Genomic DNA, 23,033 nt, shown 5'->3' on the forward strand with positions numbered 1-23,033 from the left:
TCCTAGAGATGGTCAGATAACACACATGGTGTAAAACCAGTTATACCAACTTAAGACACAGAGAAATGGGGGGGGGGGGGGGGGCACCTACCAGTACACAACTCTGAAGTGCCAGAAAAATATACTCAACTCTGTATATCTCCAGGTAGTTTGAATAGCACTCTTTCAGGACACAGGAAGGCTCCAACAATGATATGCAGAGTCAGTAAAGTATGTCAGTAAATCTGATGTTATTTGGTAATCCAATCCTCAGTATCTTCTAGTGAAAAACAGATTTATGAAGAACTAACTACCCTGACAAAAGAACATACCAATAAATACTATGACCACTTTATTTAAATAACATGAGTCCCCTCACACAAGTAGAGGACTCCTGTCACATTACTTCCATTCCTCTGGATAATACCATTCTTTGAATGATTGCTACAAGACCATTCTCTCCCTTCAGAACAGACTGCGTTTATGTCAATAACTTTCATTTAACAGTTTACTGATTTTTGTTTCTTTTTTATTTACACAAGTACCTCACAAGTAGAAATTAACTCATGGTCTCTTGGAAGGTGACATATTCAACTGTCCAGATTTTGACAGAATGTCCAGATTTTTGCCTTCTGCTTTTGGTCTGTTCCTCATAAAAAATTAGTGGTTACCTGATAAATTACTAAGGATTGAAGTAATTAAATAATACTAAATAATGACCCACATTTTTGAGTTCCAGACTTCATATTCTTCAGAATATACATAATAATTCAAAACCCTGTTATTCTAGCAACTTTCTAAGTTTATGGGAACAATATTTAAAATCTGTCCCTATTTTTGGGCCTTTGTCCCCCTATTATTTCTGGCTTTGTCCAGATTTCTTGCTCTGAGAGGTTAAAAGGTATGGGAGGCAGACAACTTGCGGCAGAACTAAATCAACAAAAGATCTCCAGCCTCTGCAGCATAAAGGCAAGCTGTTCAGCACACCTGCGGGTAAATGTCACTCACTTCTGTTGTGTAGTGTCAGGAATAAACCCTGTTGCCAGCAAAAGGCATTTGTATTGACACACTTTCTGAAGAACAGGAAGGCTTGATCTTTACTGTGTGGCACTATTAATGAATGCAACTTTCGATTATCTCTAGAATTTGACAATTTTTATGAGGAACAGAACAAACATTTGAGATAAAAACAAGGACACTCAGCAGAAGAAAGGAGATCTAATAACTATACCTGGTGCACAATTACATATCACTTCTAACCACTGCTCACAGTTCTGCATTAGTGGTTTTATAAGTAAGCTATTGCTTACACAAACAATGCAACACATATTTAGGAAAGTGTTATTTCTTTAATGAAATCCACAGTTCATTTAGGCATTATCTTATTGTATTATGCATATGTCTGGTATTTTCATATATAAAAATTGAAATAAATTCTATTGGTGATAATTCAAAAATATAATAATTTCATACTGTACAATGTCTTATATTTCTGAGCAGATGAAAAGTTACTTAGTTGTGAGTATCAGTTTTGCTACGAATAGCTGGAATACAAGATTGGGTAAAAACTAAATAATTGCTACTAACTCTCACAATCCATCTTTTTAAATGGTTTTATTTCTCCGGAACATGCCATCATGAAGGAAAATTTTGGAGAAAAGTTTTAACATGGAGGCGAGTACCACCTCCCTTTAGAAGATGTGATATGCTTTGTGATGAAGAGCATCTTTAATGCACTACATGAGATTTAAGCCATTTGTGGATCGTATTCCACAGACATGGTGCATCCTGTGGATGACATTCACTGACAAAATGATGTTTACCCAAATACATAAAGTCCATGGGATGAGGGGCCCTGCCTTCATCATGCCCTATAGCGTTCCAGATATGCCAAACAAGACAAAAAGCTTACATTCAATAACTCCTGCTTCAGATATTCACCAGAACATGTATTTGCATTATTTTCAAAAACAAGAGAACACAATATGGGACATGAAAGCCGATATGCTATGGCCAGAGAGTGCTGTTGGGTGTTGTGGCCAGGCAATGTGGGTGGATTCTGTCCTTTTTTTTATTTTTGGGGGTGAGGGAGAAACTGGTAAGTATTATATACATTTTACTTTAGGAACCTGGGAGAAAGAGAGGTGGAAGACGTGTATCTTGTGTAGCTGGGCTGAGGTACTTTGATATTTGGATGCTGAACAGGCTACAAGGCAATAGACCACTTCATGACAGATGCACCTCCACACAGGCTGTTGTATTATATAACATCGAGAAGCACTCTTTCCATGCAGTGTGGGTATATATCTATAGATTAAGTGAGAAAAGATAGAAGCTACATTAGGGAGAAATAGCAGTGGTTTCCCTGCAATTGGTCGACAAATCCTGTAAATTTATGCAAGTAAAATCTATTTGATACATGCATAGGAAAAAAAAACAGGTGTAGCACAAGAAATTTGTTACGTATTGTAAGCGGGTATGCAGGTGTTATTCTGCAGGCAAGCATAATGTAGGACAATTGGTGGGTTGTTTTCCCTGCATTATTCTCAGCAGAGATGTTTCAGAGAGTAAGGAGAAATTCAAATATTGTTATGGTTTGAAATGTTATGCATGCTTTTGTATGTACTCTGTAGCTGAATGAAATAAAGTTTTATAATAATAATGTTTTAAATGGAGAAAACAACTTTCCACTTTCAAGATAAATAGTCTGAAGAAATTAGAACAGGAAGATAAAATGAAAACAAACAGAACAAACAGAATCAAGCTTCTTATGCAGAGTTACCACAGTGACGGAGTTATGGTACATCTAGAGTCACAGATACACCTAATTTAAGAGAAGATACATGTAATTTACCAAAAGATAACATATAAGAATATGCAACCATTTAGTTTGTGAAATGCTCTCTACTTGATGCCGTGTAATGATATTGTGAAGATTACTTGTTGTTTTCCTAACCTTAGCTGTACTAGAAGGTATCTAAGAAAAAGGAGACTTTTTATAGTTTTATCAAATGCTGTTTGGTAATCAGTTCCATAGGTAAAGGCATACTGTAAATTATCTTGGTACTTGTTTGAACTGACATGCAGACTGCATACCATTGTCTCATTTCTATCAGATATTTTGTCCCTAGATATATTTATACTTAAATTCTGTTCTTAGTATTATCAACAAGAATTTTGATATAGACTATACAGCTGTAAAAAGAATGTCATAACTCTTTGGGTTGGTAAACATGGAGCCAACAGTTGCTATAAAGCAGATGATTTTGAAGTGCAGTTGTATGTCTGCTGTTCAGTTTTGTAGCTGTTGACAAACTTGATGCCTTTTTGGCTGCAAGTATATATATTTATGGATGCATTCCAAGATCTTACTATGTGAAAAAAAGATTGCAGGATAATTGTACATTTCATAGCCATCCAAATTGAAATACAGTGTGGCTTCAGGCCAACAGAAAACATGGACTGAGATCATCTGTACATTGCCTGCAGTAAATTGGTTGCATGCCATTCATAATGAGGAGTATTTGTAGTGTTTTCCGCGTATCATGGCCGAGGTGATGCCAGACTGCGATGGAGGCAAATCATTCATTAGTAATTGGAATTGATTAATATGTTTTCCATAATCCATGTAGCAGGAGCCTGTTTATAATACTTTAGCCAATACAGTTACAGTCAATCCAAAAACCCTAAGCACTGCAAAACACAGATGGTGTTAGCCATGCAGGCTAGGCTCCCACCTAGAATGGTTTTGTAAAATGTGTCCCAGTTATTATGAAACACTAAAATGTTCTTAGGATCTCTAGATGGCAATGCAGAAGTATAAATATATCAATAGATAGATAGATAGATAGATAGATAGATAGATAGATAGATAGATATAGATAGCTAGCTAGATAGATAGACTGATAGATACAGATCGATAGATAGATAGATCGATAGATAGATAGATAGATAGATAGATAGATAGATAGATATAGATAGATAGATAGATATAGATAGATAGACTGATAGATAGATAGACTGATAAATATAGATAGATAGATAGACTGATATATATATATATATATATATATATATATATATATATATATATATATATAAAAAAATAGATAGACTGATAGATATAGATAGATAGATAGATAGACTAATAGATATAGATAGATAGATAGACTGATAGATAGCTAGACAGATAGACTGATAGATATTGATAGGTAGATAGACTGATATAGATAGATAGATAGATAGATAGATAGATAGATAGATAGATAGATAGATAATAAGCTCAATTCCAAAACACTTGCAATCAGTGTAGTCAATTGCACTGAGATTAGGCTGAGAGGAAGAGTTTTGGAATATTTCCCATTGTGTAAGCCTGTTCATACAGAGGCTTTACACTGAAGGCAAGTCTTTTGGAATCTGGCCTAGTATATATATTTGGTGTGTGTGTGTGTGTGTGTGTGTGTGTGTGTGTGTGTGTGTGTGTGTGTGTGTGTGTGTGTATACGTGCATGCACATGTGTGTGTGTGAGCACATGCGTGTGTGCATGTATAGGTATAAGTATATATCAATGTGTATATTGTAGCAATAGATTTATAGATAGATAAAAATATAGATATAATAGTTTCCATACAAATATATAGAATTTATCCATACCAACTCAAATCTGTTTTATAATATCTCATGGTTTTTGCAGAGTGATGTACCTTCAATACTTATAGGGCAATATATAGACCACAACATTAGTTCAGGAGTATTCATTTATAGACAGAAATGCAATCCACTGTATCACTTAAAATACATTGTTTTTCAGATATCTTACCTGCCTGCATTTATATTTACATTGTCTAAAATAGTTTAGTATAGCAAACTCATTGTTTGAAATGTGTTTATTCTTCATAGGGTCAGAAAATAAAAGCAATGTTGTGACTGCCAGTACAGCAATCCAACTTCTTGATGATAGAAAATCTCCAGTGGCAGCAGGTAAAACATTTAGAATGAATGTTTTATGCCAATTTCCTTATTATATTTTTCTAGTATTTTCTCTATGATGTAATTACATTATGATAGTATAAATCTGATGGACCCATCCATCCTTCCATACATCCGCAACCCCTTTTTCACATTTTTGCATATGGGGTCAGGTTGCCACCTGTGGAAACAAATATTTTTTTCTGTAAAGTATTTGTTTATGCTTTAGTTATAGTACACTATTAGTGTATCATTGTCAGGGGAAAGGTTATGGGTCTGTTCTGTCTATATGTTATGAAATAGTAAATGTGATATAATTCTCCTTAACTCAAACACGATTTTAGTTTATGCTTCATTGTTCTTTAGTTTTTAACATCCAGCACTTATGATTTCTAGTGTCAGTAATAGATTTTATTTAATGTGACTTTGTGTTATGTGATCAGTTTGGCTTTTTCTTATAGTATTCAAGAATATTGATAATGATGATGATGATTCATTTACATTGATTCTGGAAGTTCATTGACTTTTCTCGTATATTTTTATAAGCATTTTCACTTAAAATGGCAGTTCTTTAGTTTCAATGTGTTTGACATGTCATGAAGCCTAGAGTCATTACAACCTTTTGTAGTCAGCAGTAATAATTTCTGCTACTAAAATTCAGACAAAAGTGAACAAAAAAAAAACAAGAGCAGGTTTTTCTGATATTTCTTTTTATGCTCAGAATTTAGCAGACCTGTTTTCATTCATATATATGTGCAAAACAATTTATAGTGATTCATTATAAGTATGATGCAATGCACTGCATCCTGAAATGATTTTTGGCTAACTGATTTAATTCATTTAATTGTAGTTTAATTGTCTCCCTGAATATATACATTTTTATAAGTGTTTTTGATATCTGTTGACTCTGAGTCCCAGACTTTTGCCCATATATGAATCGTTTTGCGGCTTAGATAATCCTAAGCCGAAAACTTGCAATTTGATGAAAGACATTTCTTTTCAAATCTGAATTTGGTGACTGTTCTGGGCTAATTCAGGATTTGATTTTTAGAAATCTATCACACATGGGACTTTTGCATCCTCTTACCCTTTCAATACTGACTTAAGACCTGTAGTTTATAGCTGACTGGTTGAAGTTAAATTTAGTATACTCAGAGCAATGTTTTGCTTGGTCACTTGTTAACAAACCATGCTCATTTAATAAAGCTTATTTATTTGACATACAGTATGCTGCATTGAAAATTATGTGTAGTGCATAGACTGAAACAGAAGGCACTGCTGTGCTGTGTGTAACAGACCTTTCTTGATGACTCAAAGTTGTTACATTGTTATCTATACAAGTGATTATACCTTAGCTACAGAATATATGCATTTGTATGTAAATATTGGGAGCAAGTAATAATATTAAGAGATTTACAAAAGTCAAAGTAAGTGAGTTTTACTGAAACACCCTGTTTAGTCAAAGCAGAAGTTGCAGTATTAGGAACTGACAGTATCTGTGCCACAGCAGGCAGTAGACTCATTTGATGTGGGAAGATTTGAGGTCTTTATTCCAACACTGGCTGTGCTTAAATTTATTTTCCAGGACTGACCCTGCAGTGCACCATCCTTTGGATGAAAGTTTAGCCAAGGAGGACTCATCTTCCTTATATGGTGCTCATTCAGCTGGATGTAAAAGATACTGAGAAAATATTTGGGTCTGCTTTATTTATACATTTAGTTATACAATGATTACAAAACCAGTAAGGATATTTATTTTGTTTCAAATAAAAATAATAAAAAAAAACAACACATATTTAAAAACGTTACAGTATGAAAATTCAGAATAAAACCATATTACTTGAAACTTTAAAAAAAAAAATCAGAACTCAGAAATATTTGCCAAAAATCTTATAATATCTTGACATGTAGACAGAATTTGCCAGTTCTTATTTATGGCTATGTTCTACATGAACTACAGAGTGAACTGGCACCTCACCTGTGTGGCCTGTTCAGTCACAGCCTCACCTCAGGCTTTGTTCCTACCAAATGGTGCACTGTTATAGTCACCCCTCTCCACAAAGGAGGCGCAACTACAGACTCTGGGAACTATCGCCCCATTAGCATGATGAGCCTGATATGCAAAGCTATGGAATGCATTATCATCATGAACCTAATAAACAAGGATATAGGGAATCTCCAAACTCTGTATCCCACACAGTTTGTTTTTTTGAAGGGTAGATCATGCCTGCTCAACTTGGTCAACTTCTTTGAGTCCGTCACCAGAGCTGCGGATGAAGGCAAGGTGGTTCATATAGCCTATCTTGATCTGGCCCAGGCCTTTGTTACCATTCCTCTCTCAAGAATCATAGAAAAACTTAATAAGCTAGGGATCGACCTCTATAACACTAGGTGGGTTGCAAACTGGCTCACAGATAGAACCAACAGTGTGAAAGTAGCTAACTCCAAGTCAGACTGCCCACCAATCTTGAGTGGAGTCCCACAGGGATCGGTCATGGATCCTCTCCTGTTTGGTATCTACTTCTCAGAAGTCCAGTCCAACATGAAGGGACTCTGGCTGAAAAGGTTCACAGATGATTACAAGTTGGGAGCCATTATTAACTCCCCAAGTGATGTTGACATCCTACAGAAAGGCCTCACTGAGACCAACGACTGGTGTCAGAACCATGGCCTTACGCTCAATGCCAGAAAATGTGTCATCATCCACTTTGGGAAAAAAAAATGAACTACCACATCTATGGTAGTCCACTGAACACAAAATGTGTTATAAGAGATTTGGGAACACAGGTTGACAGCAGCCTCTATTTTGACCACCACACTGCCACTGTGGTCAGAAAGACCTTCTGTGTGGCATATCTCATTACTAAGGGTTTTGCATCCAGAAAGAAAGCGGTCATTGTCTGGCCAATCATCGAGTACAGTGCCTCATTTGACATGTACCTCACTAGACACCTGCAACAACTGGAGAGGCCGCAAAAGTACCTCACAAAGAGGATACTAGGCCTTAAACACTTGTCCTATATGGACAGACTCAAAAACTCCAACTATTGTCTGTCTCATATTGCCTACTTAGAAGCGATCTTTGCTTGACTTATAAATCCATGTCTGACACAGCTCTCTTAAAAATGCTATATCTAAAGAAATCCCAATCCCTCCACACCACATGCTCCAGAGACCTCAACCTCATTACCACAATCAATAGAACATGCTGGAGGGACAGGTTCATAACCCAGACTTCCCATACATGTCAAACAGAGCACCTCACTGGCCCTCTTCAAGAGAAATCTTGATGAGTGGATGTAAAATAGAAAATTCACCCTGGGGATCATTGCAATGACTCTACTCAACAGAGGCACTAGAAACTAAGGTTGGGTGGCACGATGCCAGGATAATCCTATGGGCTAGACTTGTAAAGGCTCCTGGCCCATTAGCCTAGTACACACCTAAGAACCTAAAGCCAAAATGGCAGCAAGTAACTCAAACCTTCTAAAAAGCTTACAGCAAGAATAAAATGTCAACATTAGAAAATACTGGATTTTTTTAACCTCACAATATAATAAGTCAGTATAAAATTCTGAAATAGCAATAGTTTATATGTTATCTCTACTCACTGTCTGTTTTATCACTGTGTTTTATTTACTAGTGTATTTTTATTATTGTATGTTATTAGTGTATGGAGCTTTTCTCCCCAGACCTCCACTGATAACGGGCAGCCCTGCCCAGTCGGACATTTTCCTGGTAAACAAATGTAAAATAAAACAAAATAAAATAGATAGTCCAAGACTTTTGACTAGTCTTGCCACTTATCTCTCTCAAGCTGCAGCTCCTTTCTTAAGAAAGACTACACCAGTCTATACTGGAGAAAATTTGTGACTATCCATCCAGTAATCTAAATTATGTTTAAAGAAAGGTAGTGAGTCATAATGGTTTTCATGAAAAGGGAGTTTATTACAGAGGTCAGGGAGGGGCTGAGTTATAAATCTTTCCCCCCACTGTGTTTTATTTATCTCTTCACAAACATTTAGATCCTTGTTTTCAGTATTGATGGAGCCATTAGACTTGCATAGATACGAAAACACAAGACAACCTGTTCTCTTATGGCACAGTAAATGAGACACAGATCTCTGATCAAAAGTCTATAAGACATTGCTTCTTGTGATAGCTTGAGGAGTACTTTTCTGTTGCTAAACTTAAAGGATAAATTGCTTTAATGGATAAGTGCACTACATTTATAGGATGTGAATTTCCAAAGACAGAAGAATTATATTCTGGCCATGACCCCCCCCCCCAGTATTAAATGATAAGCACAGTACACCTTTTCTCTCGTCTTTGTATTGTTTGAAGGAATCCTTCGTTCTGCCTGCAGATGTACATTTCATTTAATAGTATCAGCAGATGACTGCAGACATTGTCATGCATTCAGCCACACCACTTTTGCTTAAGCACCTCAAGTGTAAGGAAGGAACTGAGTGAAGAAGGGTGAGTAAGTTTATCTTGATGTTGAGCAAGAACAGAGCCAGCATCTGGCTAGGAAGTCTTTTCAGAATGGTTTTGAAAGATGGGAGTGAGAGTATTGACCTGATGGATGCAAATAAGGAGTTCCAGGGCTTTGCAATGTTGTACAAGTATAGACAATGCACAGCACGTTTGTGGATAGATAGGAGTTATTGGTCACTGGATTGTAATGACTGACTGGGAACATAGTAACCAGATGGATGCTGGATAACATTATATGTGGTAGGGAGATGTGTATGTGTTAGCTGATGGGGTAGTTCTAACCAATTTAGTAATTTTATTGCTATTCAGTGATGGGTTTGGAAAGCAGTATTTATTGCATATTAAGCAACTTTGTTATAGCATTGTTCAAGTTTTCATCTTTGTGATGCCTGAAGGTTAGTAAAGATGGGTGCACCATAAAGAAGTGTGGGGAGGAGATAAGTAGTGGCAAGTGTAGTTGTAGTTGCATTGATGAGAAAGATCATGAGCATCCCACTCATACCTATTAGGTACATAGGTTTTGAACCATAGATGGGTGGACTAAGACAGAACTAATGAGGACAGTGAAGTAGAAGTTTGCTGTGGCAAACTATGTTGAGGGTTTTAGAAAATTCTAGAAAAAAGGAGGAGATTAGTTTACCATTATCTCTATCTTTTTTGACAGTATCTATAGAGGTTAGAAGTGCAGTGTCCGTACTATGGGAAGGACAGAAGCCATGCTGTATGGAGGATAGGAGATCTTCCTACAGGAAATAGTTTAGAAATTGTCTTTCAATAGATTTTTCACATATTTTGGAAAGGGGTGGATAAGATTGCTATAGGTCTAAAGTTAGTAATGTCTGTTGTACTTCGTCCTTTGAGCAGAGGAATAATGTATGACTTTTTCAGAGCAAAGGAGTGTAGGATTCGTGGAAGGCTGAGACAGGATAGGCAATGCTGCCAGCTACTGTTTTAAGCTATTCACATGGGGAGTCATCAGCTGAAGCACAGCATGGTTTGAGTTTTTTACTTTTGTCTTTATTCAAAATTATTCTTGTTTCCTTTAATCGTCCATATAGACAAACCAATACATCCCGCATCCATATATTGTTCTTAGCGACTACAACTATATTGCCAGTGCACGTCAAAACTTCCAGTTTCAGCGTCTCCTTTTTCATCACATATGTAGCATCTTTCATTTTGTAAGCTACTTCACTCATATTAACATTCATCACCAATGCAAACAATATTCCACTCATGGGAAATCCTTATCTTATACCACACATAAGTATTAGTATTGGTGTCACTCAAAGGGGATCCAATGCCTGTCAGCCTGGGATGACATGCTCGACAAGCCAAGATGCTTTGCTAGGGACAGCTTGCACCTGTCACTCCTTGGCTTTCGGATATCGGCAAAGGGTCTTGCTTCCCCCATAGTACCTTTTTTAGGCAAGGCTCAGAAGACAAACCCACCTCCATAGGTATCACAAGGGATAAGAAACTAAGAGTAATGCTACTTAACGCCAGAAGTCTAAACCTCAAGATGCACGCACTCGAAACTCTCCTTAGCATGGAGAACATTGATATCTGTGCAGTAACAGAAACCTGGTTCAAGGCTCCCGAGAGCACCCCAGCACTACCAGGTTATACCTCATACCATGCTTTTCAGCTCCAAAACTTGGACCGAACCACAAAAGGAGAGTGAGTATCAATATTCGTCAAAGATACCCACACCTCCAGGTTGGTGGCACAGCACGATGCATCAGAGACTATCCATGTGAAACTAACAGTGGGTAAAACTGCCTTCCAGTTTATAGCCTGCTACAGACCACCCTAGCAAACCCAGGAACCCTACTCAGCCTTCCTGAGAACACTGGAAAATATGAAGGTCTCTCCAAACACCATTATATTGGGCGAATTCAACTACCCAAACATAGACTGGGAGCATTACTCTAGCTCCAACACCCTAGCCCAAAGGTTCCTAGAATTTATAAACTCAAATGCTATGGAACAACTTGTTACCACTTCCACAAGAGGGAAAAACATACTGGACCTGATCATCACCAACATGGGGGCTCTATGCTCCAGACCAGAAGTGTATCCCTCACGGGAAAGATCAGACCATAATCTAATCTCACTGGATATTCACATCCCGACCCCACCCCCTGCTCAGAAAACCACAGTGAAAAACTTCTCTAAAGCAAATTTCACACTCCTCAAAACTGAGGTGGAATCCTTCAAAGCCCCCGAGCCTGTGGAAAATACGGCCCAGACCGCAGAATCCTTTATAAACGCATTCTATGAACACCTTCAGGAATGCATGGATCATGCAATCCCAAATAAAACCAAGACCCAATCCTCCAAAGGCAGACATCCTGTCTGGTGGACCCCAGCCATAAACAAACTATACAATAGAAGGAGGAAGCTACTACATGATAGAGCAAAATCCCAAAAAGGGAAGGCATCTCAGATCAGTATTAGCAAAAAACTACGGGCACTCATAAAATTGTCTAAGGCCAGCTTTGAGAGAAAAATTGCACAGGACACTAAGGATAATCACAAGGCTTTCTTTAGTTATGTTAGGAACCTGGGTGGGAATTCCCAGATATGCTCAGAATTAGTCCAAAATGACAAAAAATGCATCGAACCCACAGACATTGCCAACATCCTAGCTGACAGGTTCAGCGCAAACTCCCCCCCCCCACCAAAAGGGCAAATATCTATCCTAGCAGAGTGCTGCCCCCCTGACATCTCAGATGCTCAGGTAAGAGCCGCCTCTCCAAAGCAAAAAACACAGCATCGATGGGACCAGACAGTGTCCCGGGCTGCGTCCTACATGAACTCCAAGAAGAGCTAAACCCAAACATAAAACTACTGTTCAATCTCAGCCTTGCTACAGGATATGTACCCAAAGAGTGCCGTACAGCAACAGTGGTCCCTCTCCACAAAGGTGGTGCCTCAACGGATCCTGGAAACTATCGCCCCATATGCCTGACTAGCTTGGTCTGTAAAGCTATGGAAAGGATCATCATGGACCTCATAAATAAAGATATTGGGGACCTACAGACACTGGTTCCTATCCAGTTTGGCTTTGTTAAGGGCAGATCCTGCCTCTTAAACCTGGTTGATTTCTTTGAAACAGTCACCAAGGCCATTAATGAGGGGAAAGTGGTCCACACAGCCTACCTGGACCTCGCAAAAGCCTTCGATACAATACCCCACTCGGGCATTATAGATAAGCTCACCAGCTTAAATATAAACCCCTATGTCACTAGATGTGTTGCAAACTGGCTCAAGGACAGAACCCACATGGTTAGAATTGCTGGAGCCATGTCAGACTCCAAATCAGTTACAAGTAATGTCCCACAAGGCTCAGTCCTGGGACCTCTCTTGTTTGGTATATATTTCTCAGAGGTACAGGCCAACACGGAAGGACTGTGGCTGACCAAGTTCGCAGATGACTGCAAACTGGGCACCATAATCGACTCTCCAGCCGACACAAGCATCCTCCAAAAGGGCCTCATAGAAACAGACAACTGGTGCCAGAGCCATGGCCTCAAGCTAAACGCCAAAGAGTGTATAGTCATCCCCTTTGGCAAAAACAAAGTGCCCACAAATTATCACATAGGTGGTAATCCATTAAGTACAGAAGAAGTAATTAGGGACCTGGGGACCCAAGTTGATAGCAATCTCTCATTTGACAACCACTTGGCCAAAGTGGTTAGAAAAACATTTTATATAGCCCACCTAATCATGAAGGGATTCACATCTAGATCAGGGGAGGTCATCGTGCCTCTTTACTTATCCCTCATCAGGCCCATAATTGAGTACAATGCCCCTTTTGGGATGTACCTTACCAGACACCTGCAGCCACTGGAAAGACCCCAAAAGTACCTCACCAAGAGGATCAAAGGGCTCAAACAGATGCCATATGCTGCCCGGTTAAAGAAACTCCAGCTCTACTCAGTGGCATACTGCCTGCACAGAGGCAATCTGTGCCTGACGTATAAAGCCATGTCCAATCCGGAATTAATGGACATGCTGTACCTCAGAAAATCCAAATCCCATCAAGCTATGTGCTCGAGAGACTTGAACCTCAGCACTGAAATAAATAGGACATGCTGGAGGGACAGATTCATAACCCAGATGCTCCCTTCACTCTGGAATAAAATCCCAGTCCAGGTTAGGCAGAGTCCCTCATTGACTCTCTTCAAGAGGAATCTTGATGAGTGGATGGGAGATCGTAGGTTTACCCCGGGTATCACTTCTGTGTCACTGTTAGACAGAGGCACAGTATATTAACCTCAAAAAAGGGCATAACAATATTAATTTAAAATGGGTGGCGGAAGCCAAACACACTCTGACTAGGCTTATAAATGCCCTAGGGCAGATAGCCTAGTATGAACCTACGAACCTATGAACATCATGCATATTTCTTTACACAGCTATTATTTTGATTTAATAACAGTTATTGATACCCCATCCCTTTTATGCCACATATACCTTTTCCCATGATATCCCTCATCTTTCCTTCCATTATACTTTATATTATTTCCATAAAAATGTTATAATATGTATTTAGTGTGGTGTCTGGTTCTTATTTCATTCTTCTCATATTTCTTCCATGTCACTTTTAATATCCCTCTATATAACTGTTCATAAAAAAACCCTTCCTTTAACCATTTATTCAGTTGTTGTTGTGTCTTTCGGCTTTTCCCGGTTAGGGGTCGCCAAAGCGGACCTCCGGTCCGCTAATGATTGGCAGTAGATTTTTACATGCCAAGTTGCCAGCTCTTATGCACAACCTTCAATGAAGGTACGCCTATTCACGCATGTCTCCACACAGAAGACGCTTTAGCTGAGAATCGAACAGGACAGCATCTTACTGTGAGGCGACAACGCTACCGCACCACCACCACCTTAGCGATTTTAACCATTTAACCATTTATTCAGTACATTTACAAAATACTCTTTTTGCCAGTCCATTAATTTCTTATACATTCCATATCCTATTCCATCTGGGCCTGATGCTGAATTAGCATTTACTTCATCCAGTTCACTAATAGTATTTTTTTCAAACTCTTCCTAAACTTTTCTGGAAGTGTATTTAATTTCTATTCTCTGTTATTTTTCATGTACTGTACCACAATACTTATAATTTGCTATTCTGTTCTTTTTGCCTCTCCTTTTACATTTTTCATCTCTCTCCTTATATTGATATCCTCCTTTGCTATTTTACCCAGATATGCAGTTACCTCCTCCCTTCTCCCTTGTAAATAATATTTCTGCCTAAACAGAAATTGATTTAGTTTATGTATATTCATATTTCATGATAAGCTCTTGTACAGTACTTTCTGAATTCTCTAATGCATTTCTATAAAATTGACCATACTTCACTTCTTGTTCCTTTCTTACATCAACTTGCTACAGGGAAAAACAACTTTTCATATTTCTTTTTAAGTTCAAATCACTACTCAGACCAGATTTTGTAGACATTTTTCATGGTTATATAATCCTTCTATAACTATAACACTTCCTACTCTTCAATTCTATCCCACAATTTCTCATTTATTTTTTTTCTTCTCTTTCCTAATTTAACATACACTCTTTCTACTGTCACCTTCATCCACATTGCTTCAACTGTTGCGTTCTCTGCTGCCACATAATCTGCTTCCTTCTCTCCATTACCATCCTCAGCACTTTGAAACATTGTTCTGCCACTTCACCCCATCCTGCTCAGTTATTTTCAATGGAACATTATCTGCAAACCCTGTTGATGCCATTTCTTTTATCTGCAACACTCCAGCAGATTCACTACTTCATTCTTCACTGAGACAGCTCAACACTGCTTAGTTGCTTCATCTGCCACACACAAAGTATTTCCTGTGTTCTGATACAGCATATTATTTTTTTTTTCTCCCTATTCTCATTTTCTACCTCCAAACTTTTCGTAGCTTTTCTCTCCTTCTCCATGCTGCTGCATCCCTTAGGCCTCTTCCTTGTTGCTATGGGAACTGTCTGGTGCCATCTAGCAACTCCAGAAAGTAGAGGAAGCTCCCTGATGCCCTGCTGATATTTCTCTTAGTAGTTTGAATACTACCTCAGTTCTCCCCTGAAAAGAGGCCACCAGACTAATCCTGTCACAAAGCATAAATAAACAAATAAATAAATAAAAGAAATCTTGGATTGTAAGCACTCCATTTTCTCAAAAAAGTAATGCTTAGAGTTTATATTGCCTCGTTTCTAATCTGTGCATGTTATTCAAATTTGTGCTGCCTCATTTCTCTTTCAAATGGGGAATGCAAGTTTTCCCACCAAGCAAATGCAAACAACCACAAAAAAAAATAAATAAAACAATATTCTACATTTTTCTTGTACAAAGAGTTCCAGTCCCTTGATGTCCTGAAGGTTATGAAACAGTAGTGCGGGAATTTGTTTCTTTTGTGTGAATTTGCTGCTTTTGAAAAAGAGATGGAATGTGCAGCTGAACTATTATAAAAACCCTGCTGAATATCATGTTCAGCCTTGCTGGCTAATCCACTGCTCTGATGTTATCATACGGTCTTAGATCATAGGAGGTTAATAGGCTAATTGCCCTGGAGCCCTTACAAGCCTAGCCAAGAGTTTATAACCAAAAAAGAAACCTCAGTCAGCACCTGTCACCCTTTCAGTCAGGGATAGAGGTGGAACCCCTGGGACAAATTTGTGGTTTCCCATCCACTCATCAAGGTTGCACTTGAAGAGGGTCAGCAACATACTCTGTTTGACGTGTATGGGGAGTCTATTCCAGAGACTGGGTAGCCTCTGGGAGGCAAACCTGTCTCTCCAGCAGGTTTTGTTAATGTTGCATACTAGATTTAGGCCTTTTGATTGGTTAATGTGTGAAGAGTTTGACTTACAGTTATGCAGTATCTCTAGTAGGGCAGGGTCCAATATTGTCTTGTAGGTGAAACACAGATCACCTTTGAGCAATGTGGACAATACCGAGTTGATGATAGTGATTTGAGCCTGTCCACATAGGACAGGTGTTGGAGGCCATGGGTTCTCTTTGTGAAGTGCTTCTGTGGTCTTTCCAGCTGGCGAAAGTGTTTAAAGAGGTCAGATCCCATTAATCTACAGAAAGGGAAAATCTGCCTCCTTTCTGTAGAGTATGACACAAGGCAGGAAACAAGTGATGATGGAACTTGAGAACAAAGAACCATCTTACTCAGAGGAGACACTATACTGCTATTTTTCGTGCTGTTGTTTACTTGTTTTAATGTGCTGCATCCTGTCATTCCCTATTGTTAGTTGTTGTTGCGTCTTTTGGCTTTTCCCGGTTAGGGGTCGCCACAGCGGAACTCCGGTCCGCTAATGATTGGCAGTAGATTTTTACGTGCCGAGTTGCCAGCTCTGACGCACAACCTTCAACGAAGGTACGCCCATTCAAGCATGTCTCCACACAGAAGACGCTCTAGCTGAGAATCGAACAGGACAATATCTTACTGTGAGGCGACAACACTACCGCAGCTTGTTAGTGATAGAAATAATGTTTTTTTGAGACCTGATATCTTATGTGATTGTAATTTGATTATAGATGGGTCAGGCACAGCATTTGTATGCAGATACTTGTACTCCCTAACCACTCTATAGAGTACTTTCATCTTCTTTTTAGGTAGTGACTTAGCATCTGTTTTTTTTTTGTTACTTTGACCAATATGTCATGGAAGAAATTAATAAAGTGCAATTCTACAGGAAGTTTTGGATACATTTATTTGTAGAAAAAAATGTTATCTAACCATTTATTAAGGTCATTATAAATTTAATAGTAGCAGCAAAGTTTTATTGTCTGAAGACAAATAAAGGCTACAGAAATCTTATCATCATGGTCCATAAAATAAAACTCCTTATAACCTGCACTAACTTAAATGAGGGGAAAGGACACCCAGCCAGAGCATGGCAAGCCATGGTCTTCTTATTCAGATTACTGGGTTATAAATTCCCTCCTTATGGCTCTGCTCTAAAACTGGAAGCAAACTGTACTAAGATACATTACTACTTTGTTATGAGTTTGTAAGTGATGGTACCTATCACACCCCAGAGAGTGAAGGCTGACTCTTGACATCCTTATCTCTGGTGATGGAGGGTGGGGTTGGGGTATTCAAGCCAGTGCAGGAATCTGATTCATCAATGAAAGAAAATCAGTTCTTATATGGGCCTATTCCTAACCATTTCACATTCACTGGTTGCTCTTACTATAGCAGTTAGAGAACAAAGGGTGATTTCTATGAAAAGCTACACAAGCAGTCCAATATCTAGCACAAAAGAGAAAAAAAAAAGCTGCAATGTGATTCCTCTATGCAGGTCAATCAACATGTTCTGTCATGTGATACATAAGATTTCTATCCCTTCTTGCATTAGCAATTTTATCACCTGATGTATTTTTGTTGGCTATGCTTCTGGCATTGTTTATGTACTACTTTCCATTTGTAAAATATTTTGTTTTCTATAACTAGTTTTGTTCTATATTATTGTGTTTGTGGAGCTTTTCTCCCCGGGCCTCTACTGAAAATGGACATGTATCCAGCTAGACTAGCCCGGTCGACAAATGTAAAATAAAAAATAAATAAAATAAATAAAATAAATAAAAGACTGGCTATGTGAATAATGGAAGGGGGAAATTATTTTTACAACTTGTTCTTCTTTGCCACTTCTTTCTTTGCTGGGGAAAGTGTAGTTAAGCAGCATAGAATGGTGGTCTGCAGGATGATGTTGGTGATCAAGAAGCGGAGGAGGAGTGTGAAAGCAGTGCCAAGGATTAAATGGTGGAAGTTAAAAAAGGGTGATTGTGAAGTGGAGTTTAGGGAAGAGTTAAGACAGGCACGGGGAGGCAATGAAGAGTTACCGAATAGCTGGGTAACTACAGCAGAGCTAGTAAGGGAGACTGCCAGGAAGGTGCTTGGTGTGACATCTGGACAGAGGAAGGAGGACAAGGAGACGTGGTGGTGGAATGAGGAAATACAGGAGAGTATACAGAGGAAGAGGCTGGCAAAGAAGAAGTGGGATTGTCAAAGAGATGAAGAAAGTAGACATGAGTATAAGGAGATGAGGCGCATGGGAAAGAGAGAGGTGGCGAAGGCTAAGGATAAGGCATATAGAGAGTTGTATGAGAGATTGGACACTAAAGAGGGAGAAAAGGACCTGTACCGATTGGCTAGACAGAGGGACAGAGCTGGGAAAGACGTGCAGCAGGTAAGGGTGATAAAGGACAGTGAGGGAAACGTACTCACAAGTGAGGAGAGTGTGTTGAGTAGATGGAAAGAGTACTTTGAAGGGCTGATGAATGAAGAGAATGAGAGAGAGAAGGTTGGATGATGTGGGGATAGTGAATCAGGAAGTGAAGCAGATTAGCAAGGAGGAAGTAAGGACAGCTATGAAGAGGATGAAGAATGGAAAGGCTGTTGGCCCAGATGACATACCAGTGGAAGCATGGAGGTGCTTAGTAGAAATGGCAGTGGAATTTTTAACCAGATTGTTTAATGAAATTTTGGAAAGTCAGAGAATGCCTGAGGAGTGGAGAAAAAGTGTTTTGTTACCTATCTTTAAGAATAAGGGTGATGTGCAGAGCTGCAGTAACTACAGAGGGATGAAACTGATCAGTCACAGCTTGAAGTTATGGGAAAGAGTAGTGGAAGCTAGTTTAAGAAGGGAGGTGATGATTAGTGATCAGCAGTATGGTTTCATGCCAGGAAAGAGCACTACAGATGCAATATTTTCTCTGAGAGTGTTGGTGGAGAAATACAGAGAAGGTCAGAAGGAGTTGCATTGTGTCTTTGTGGACTTAGAGAAAGCATATGACAGGGTGCCTAGAGAGGAATTGTGGTATTGTATGAGGAAGTCGGGAGTGGCAGAGAAGTATCTAAGAGTGGTATAGGATATGTACAAGGGTAGTGTGACATTGGTGAGGACTGCGGTGGGAGTGACAGGTACTTTTAAGGTGGAGGTGGGTTTACATCAAGGATCAGCTCTTAGCCCTTTCTTATTTGCAGTGGTGATGGACAGGTTGACAGATGAGATTAGACAGGAGGCCCCGTGGACTATGATGTTTGCAGATGACATTGTGATATGTAGTGAGAGTAGGGACCAGGTTGAGGAGACCCTGGAGAGGTGGAGATATGCTTTAGAGAGGAGAGGAATGAAGGTCAGCAGGGCTAAAACAGAATATATGTGTGTAAATGAGAGGGAGGGTAGAGGAATGGTGAGGATGCAGGGAGTAGAGTTGGTAAAGGTGGATGAGTTTAAGTACTTGGGATCAACAGTTCAGAGTAATGGTGAGTGTGGAAGAGAGGTGAAGAAGAGAGTACAGGCAGGGTGGAATGGGTGGAGAAGAGTGTCAGGAGTGATTTGTGACAGACGGGTACCCATAAGAGTGAAAGGGAAGGTCTACAAGAGGGTAGTGAGACCAGCTATGTTATATGGGTTGGAGACGGTAGCATTGTCGAAAAGGCAGGAGTCAGAGCTGGATGTGGCAGAGTTAAAGATGTTAAGATTTGCACTGGGTGTGACTAGGATGGACAGGATTAGGAATCAATATATTAGAGGGTCAGCTCAGGTTGGACAGTTTGGAGACAAAGCAAGAGAGGCAAGATTGCATTGGTTTGGACATGTGCTGAGGAGGGATGCTGGGTATATTGGGAAAAGGATGCTAAGGATGGAGATGCCAGGTAAGAGGAAAAGAGGAAGGCCTAAGATGAGGTTTATGGATGTGGTGAGAGAGGACATGCAGGCGGTTGGTGTGAAAGAGCATGATGCAGAGGACAGGAAGAAATGGAAACAGATGATCCGCTGTGGCGACCCCTAACGGGAACAGCCGAAAGAAGATGTTCTTCTTTGCCAGTCTTTGTCAATCCCTATATCTATAAGCATGCAGCTATATACATATATATGTGTGTATGTATGTGTATATATATATATATATATATCTATAAAACTTTTTAAATTGTAGTCAATGTTAAATCCATCTCCTCTCTGGTGGATTTCACTGAACTTTAATAGTTAGTAGGGAGGATAGAAGAACATAAGAATCTACTCATTGGACATGCAATCTGAACTCCAGTGTCTGGCAGGAGAGAAGAACTACTCAAAACATTAGGCTCAAGAGCACTCTTATTGTCTATGCAAGAAACTCCAGTGGCTCCATATATTTAAGATTTAAAAAGTGTCCCTTTTTTCTAGAAACCATTTTTGTTTCTCTTTGATTTGATGATGATCTACAAATTAATCACCATCACCCATTGGAAAGAAGAAGTAGAAGTAATTGTACAGCATTGTCTGCTCATAAAATTTAGAATTATGTCATGTACCTAGACAAAAAAAAAGATTTGAAAATTAGTATGATCAAGAGGAATTTGTCAGCAAAAAAGAGCGATTCTTTTAGAATTTCATGGGAGGGCCATTTAACGTAATCCACTTTATTTAATATGCATTATTATGAACAGAAACCCTGAAAAAGAATTTAACCTGGATTTCTCTGAAAAAATAAGGTATAATTGACATAATAATGCTGATAATATGGCTGTAGCCAGGCAAATGCCATGTCTGACATGGCATGTTCTTTCTAAAAATAATTTATTTACTTAGTGCAATGAAATCTGCTTTCAATTATTTTTAATTTGTATAATTATGATTGATTATCATTATATAATGGCATTTTTCAGAATGCCTTGTTTTATATGCCTAACTATGTCATTTCATGTTTTTTTTTGAAGTAATGAAGTCATGATAAAATAAAAGACTTGTGTTGGCGGGAGCTACATTTTGAAGATAGTGTACAATTCCAAAAATCCTGTCTATACCCCTGTGTGAAAAGTTCATACAATGACCATTTATGTTAATGACAAATAGGATCAGAAGTTAGTACTTAGCATGCTTTCCTTTACGGTGGATTTCAGTATGCATTCTGATGTCACAATACTGACACATCTGGCAGAGGACCATTGCTCACTTCTAGAAGACATCTCAATTATGTAATGAATTTTGCAACAACTATCCTTGTGATGTGCACTCGCGCGCGTGCACACATGCACAAACATGCATACACACACACACACGTACACATCGAGTTTGTCTACTTCTTTGGGAGGGGGAGTCAGTCTCACCAAAATTTCAAAGGACTGAGATAGAAATAAGACAGTTTAACAGATGAGCAGAAATGGAAACCCCATTCCAAGTTCCCTGAATCACAAAATATAAACATCATTTGTAAAGAACATCTAGAATCTAGAGTCAGTATTAGATATCAGTCCGAATGGCATCAAGGGGACAAGGAAAGCCATGGCTGGGATTCATAAACTACAGGCAGAAAAAAGTGCAACGCTATGTACAAATGGTGGTAGTGATTTGGTATAAACCTACAAAGTGGAATGTTTAAGTGCTAAAAAATCAAAATGAATGGGGGCTGTGGGGTAATGTTTTAAACATAGGATGCCAATCGAATACAGCAATGAGGAGTTAAGTAAATCTGTTATAAGTGATGAAAGATGTTATTGGTGTAAAAATTGAGAAGTTATTATCCATCTTTACTGACAGGTGTACAGCCTGATGCATCTAGGAATATTAGCTTCACTGGAATATACGGATGGGATAATTATTCAGAATGGTACATAGTCCTTAGAAATGTGTGAGGAAATTCTAAATTAATTAATATTAAGATCAGAATAAGTACAAAGATAGCAGACATTATGACTTATCCTACTGTTTCCAAGAATTCATCAAATACTTGGAGTACTGTATCCTTCAGGAAAATATTCCTATAGCTACCAGGGACGTTATTAAATGAGGGACTCACGTGTCTTATTACAATGGGCATGTGTTGTAGGAACTGGTTTACTCAAATATAATGACATTCACGAAGGCATTGGACAGACTTAGGACAAGTTCAGTGAGGAATGGAAATTACTGGAACTTATATTACTTTAGAAAAGTAGAAAGACAGAAAAGGATTTCTGTGTAAGACACATGCTATTTTTTTGCTATCTAATTCCATAATTTTATAATTCTTAAATGCTTTTTCTCACTTCTGATAATTAAATGAGAAGAACATATCCATGGCTGAAATTTCATTTTTTTCTACTTGCACTGGACCAGTAATTGCACTTTTGTATACATGTTTATATATCAAAGTACAATTTAATAACAGGGAGTATTAATGGCCATTATTCAGAACATTTAGAAGCATAAATACCACAAAAAAAGTCTTCACATTTTCCATCTTTGCAATTTAAATTTTGTTTGCATGACCAATATCAAGACATGGAAAGTTACAAAACCACATGCACACCTTGTTTACCTGACAAAGGCTAAATCTCATTAACATGAACAGTGGGGTAAACAGGTATTTGATGGTGAGGTTAATAAATGACCTTGATACAGCTGCAGCAGAGTCTGTGTTAAATGGGCATAGTACTGAGGTGTGGCCGCAGGGAAAAACAAAGAGAAAGTACTGAATGTCATTCATGCATGTGCCTCCAAGAGGCCCTGCACTGTCATGATTGCAAAGCAGCTACAAAAAAGAGGAAATCACGTGAAAGTCTTAAAAGGCTGTTATAGTTACATTTTCATCTTTTATTTTG

General features: G+C 38.6%; 1 protein-coding gene across 1 annotated transcript in view; it reads left to right on the forward strand.

Annotated features, from left to right (window-relative positions):
* Positions 1 to 23,033, forward strand: part of CACNA2D3 (calcium voltage-gated channel auxiliary subunit alpha2delta 3) — a 2,619,084-nt gene that overhangs the window by 1,433,964 nt on the left and 1,162,087 nt on the right. The window contains exon 19 of the mRNA XM_044078472.1: positions 4,879 to 4,959. Coding sequence (XP_043934407.1) covers positions 4,879 to 4,959 — 81 coding nt within the window. The remainder of the gene's footprint in view (positions 1 to 4,878; positions 4,960 to 23,033) is intronic.

This window comes from Protopterus annectens, chromosome 7.part1 (genome assembly GCF_019279795.1).
Source record: "Protopterus annectens isolate FY-2018-M chromosome 7.part1, PAN1.0, whole genome shotgun sequence".
NCBI lineage: Eukaryota > Metazoa > Chordata > Ceratodontiformes > Protopteridae > Protopterus > Protopterus annectens.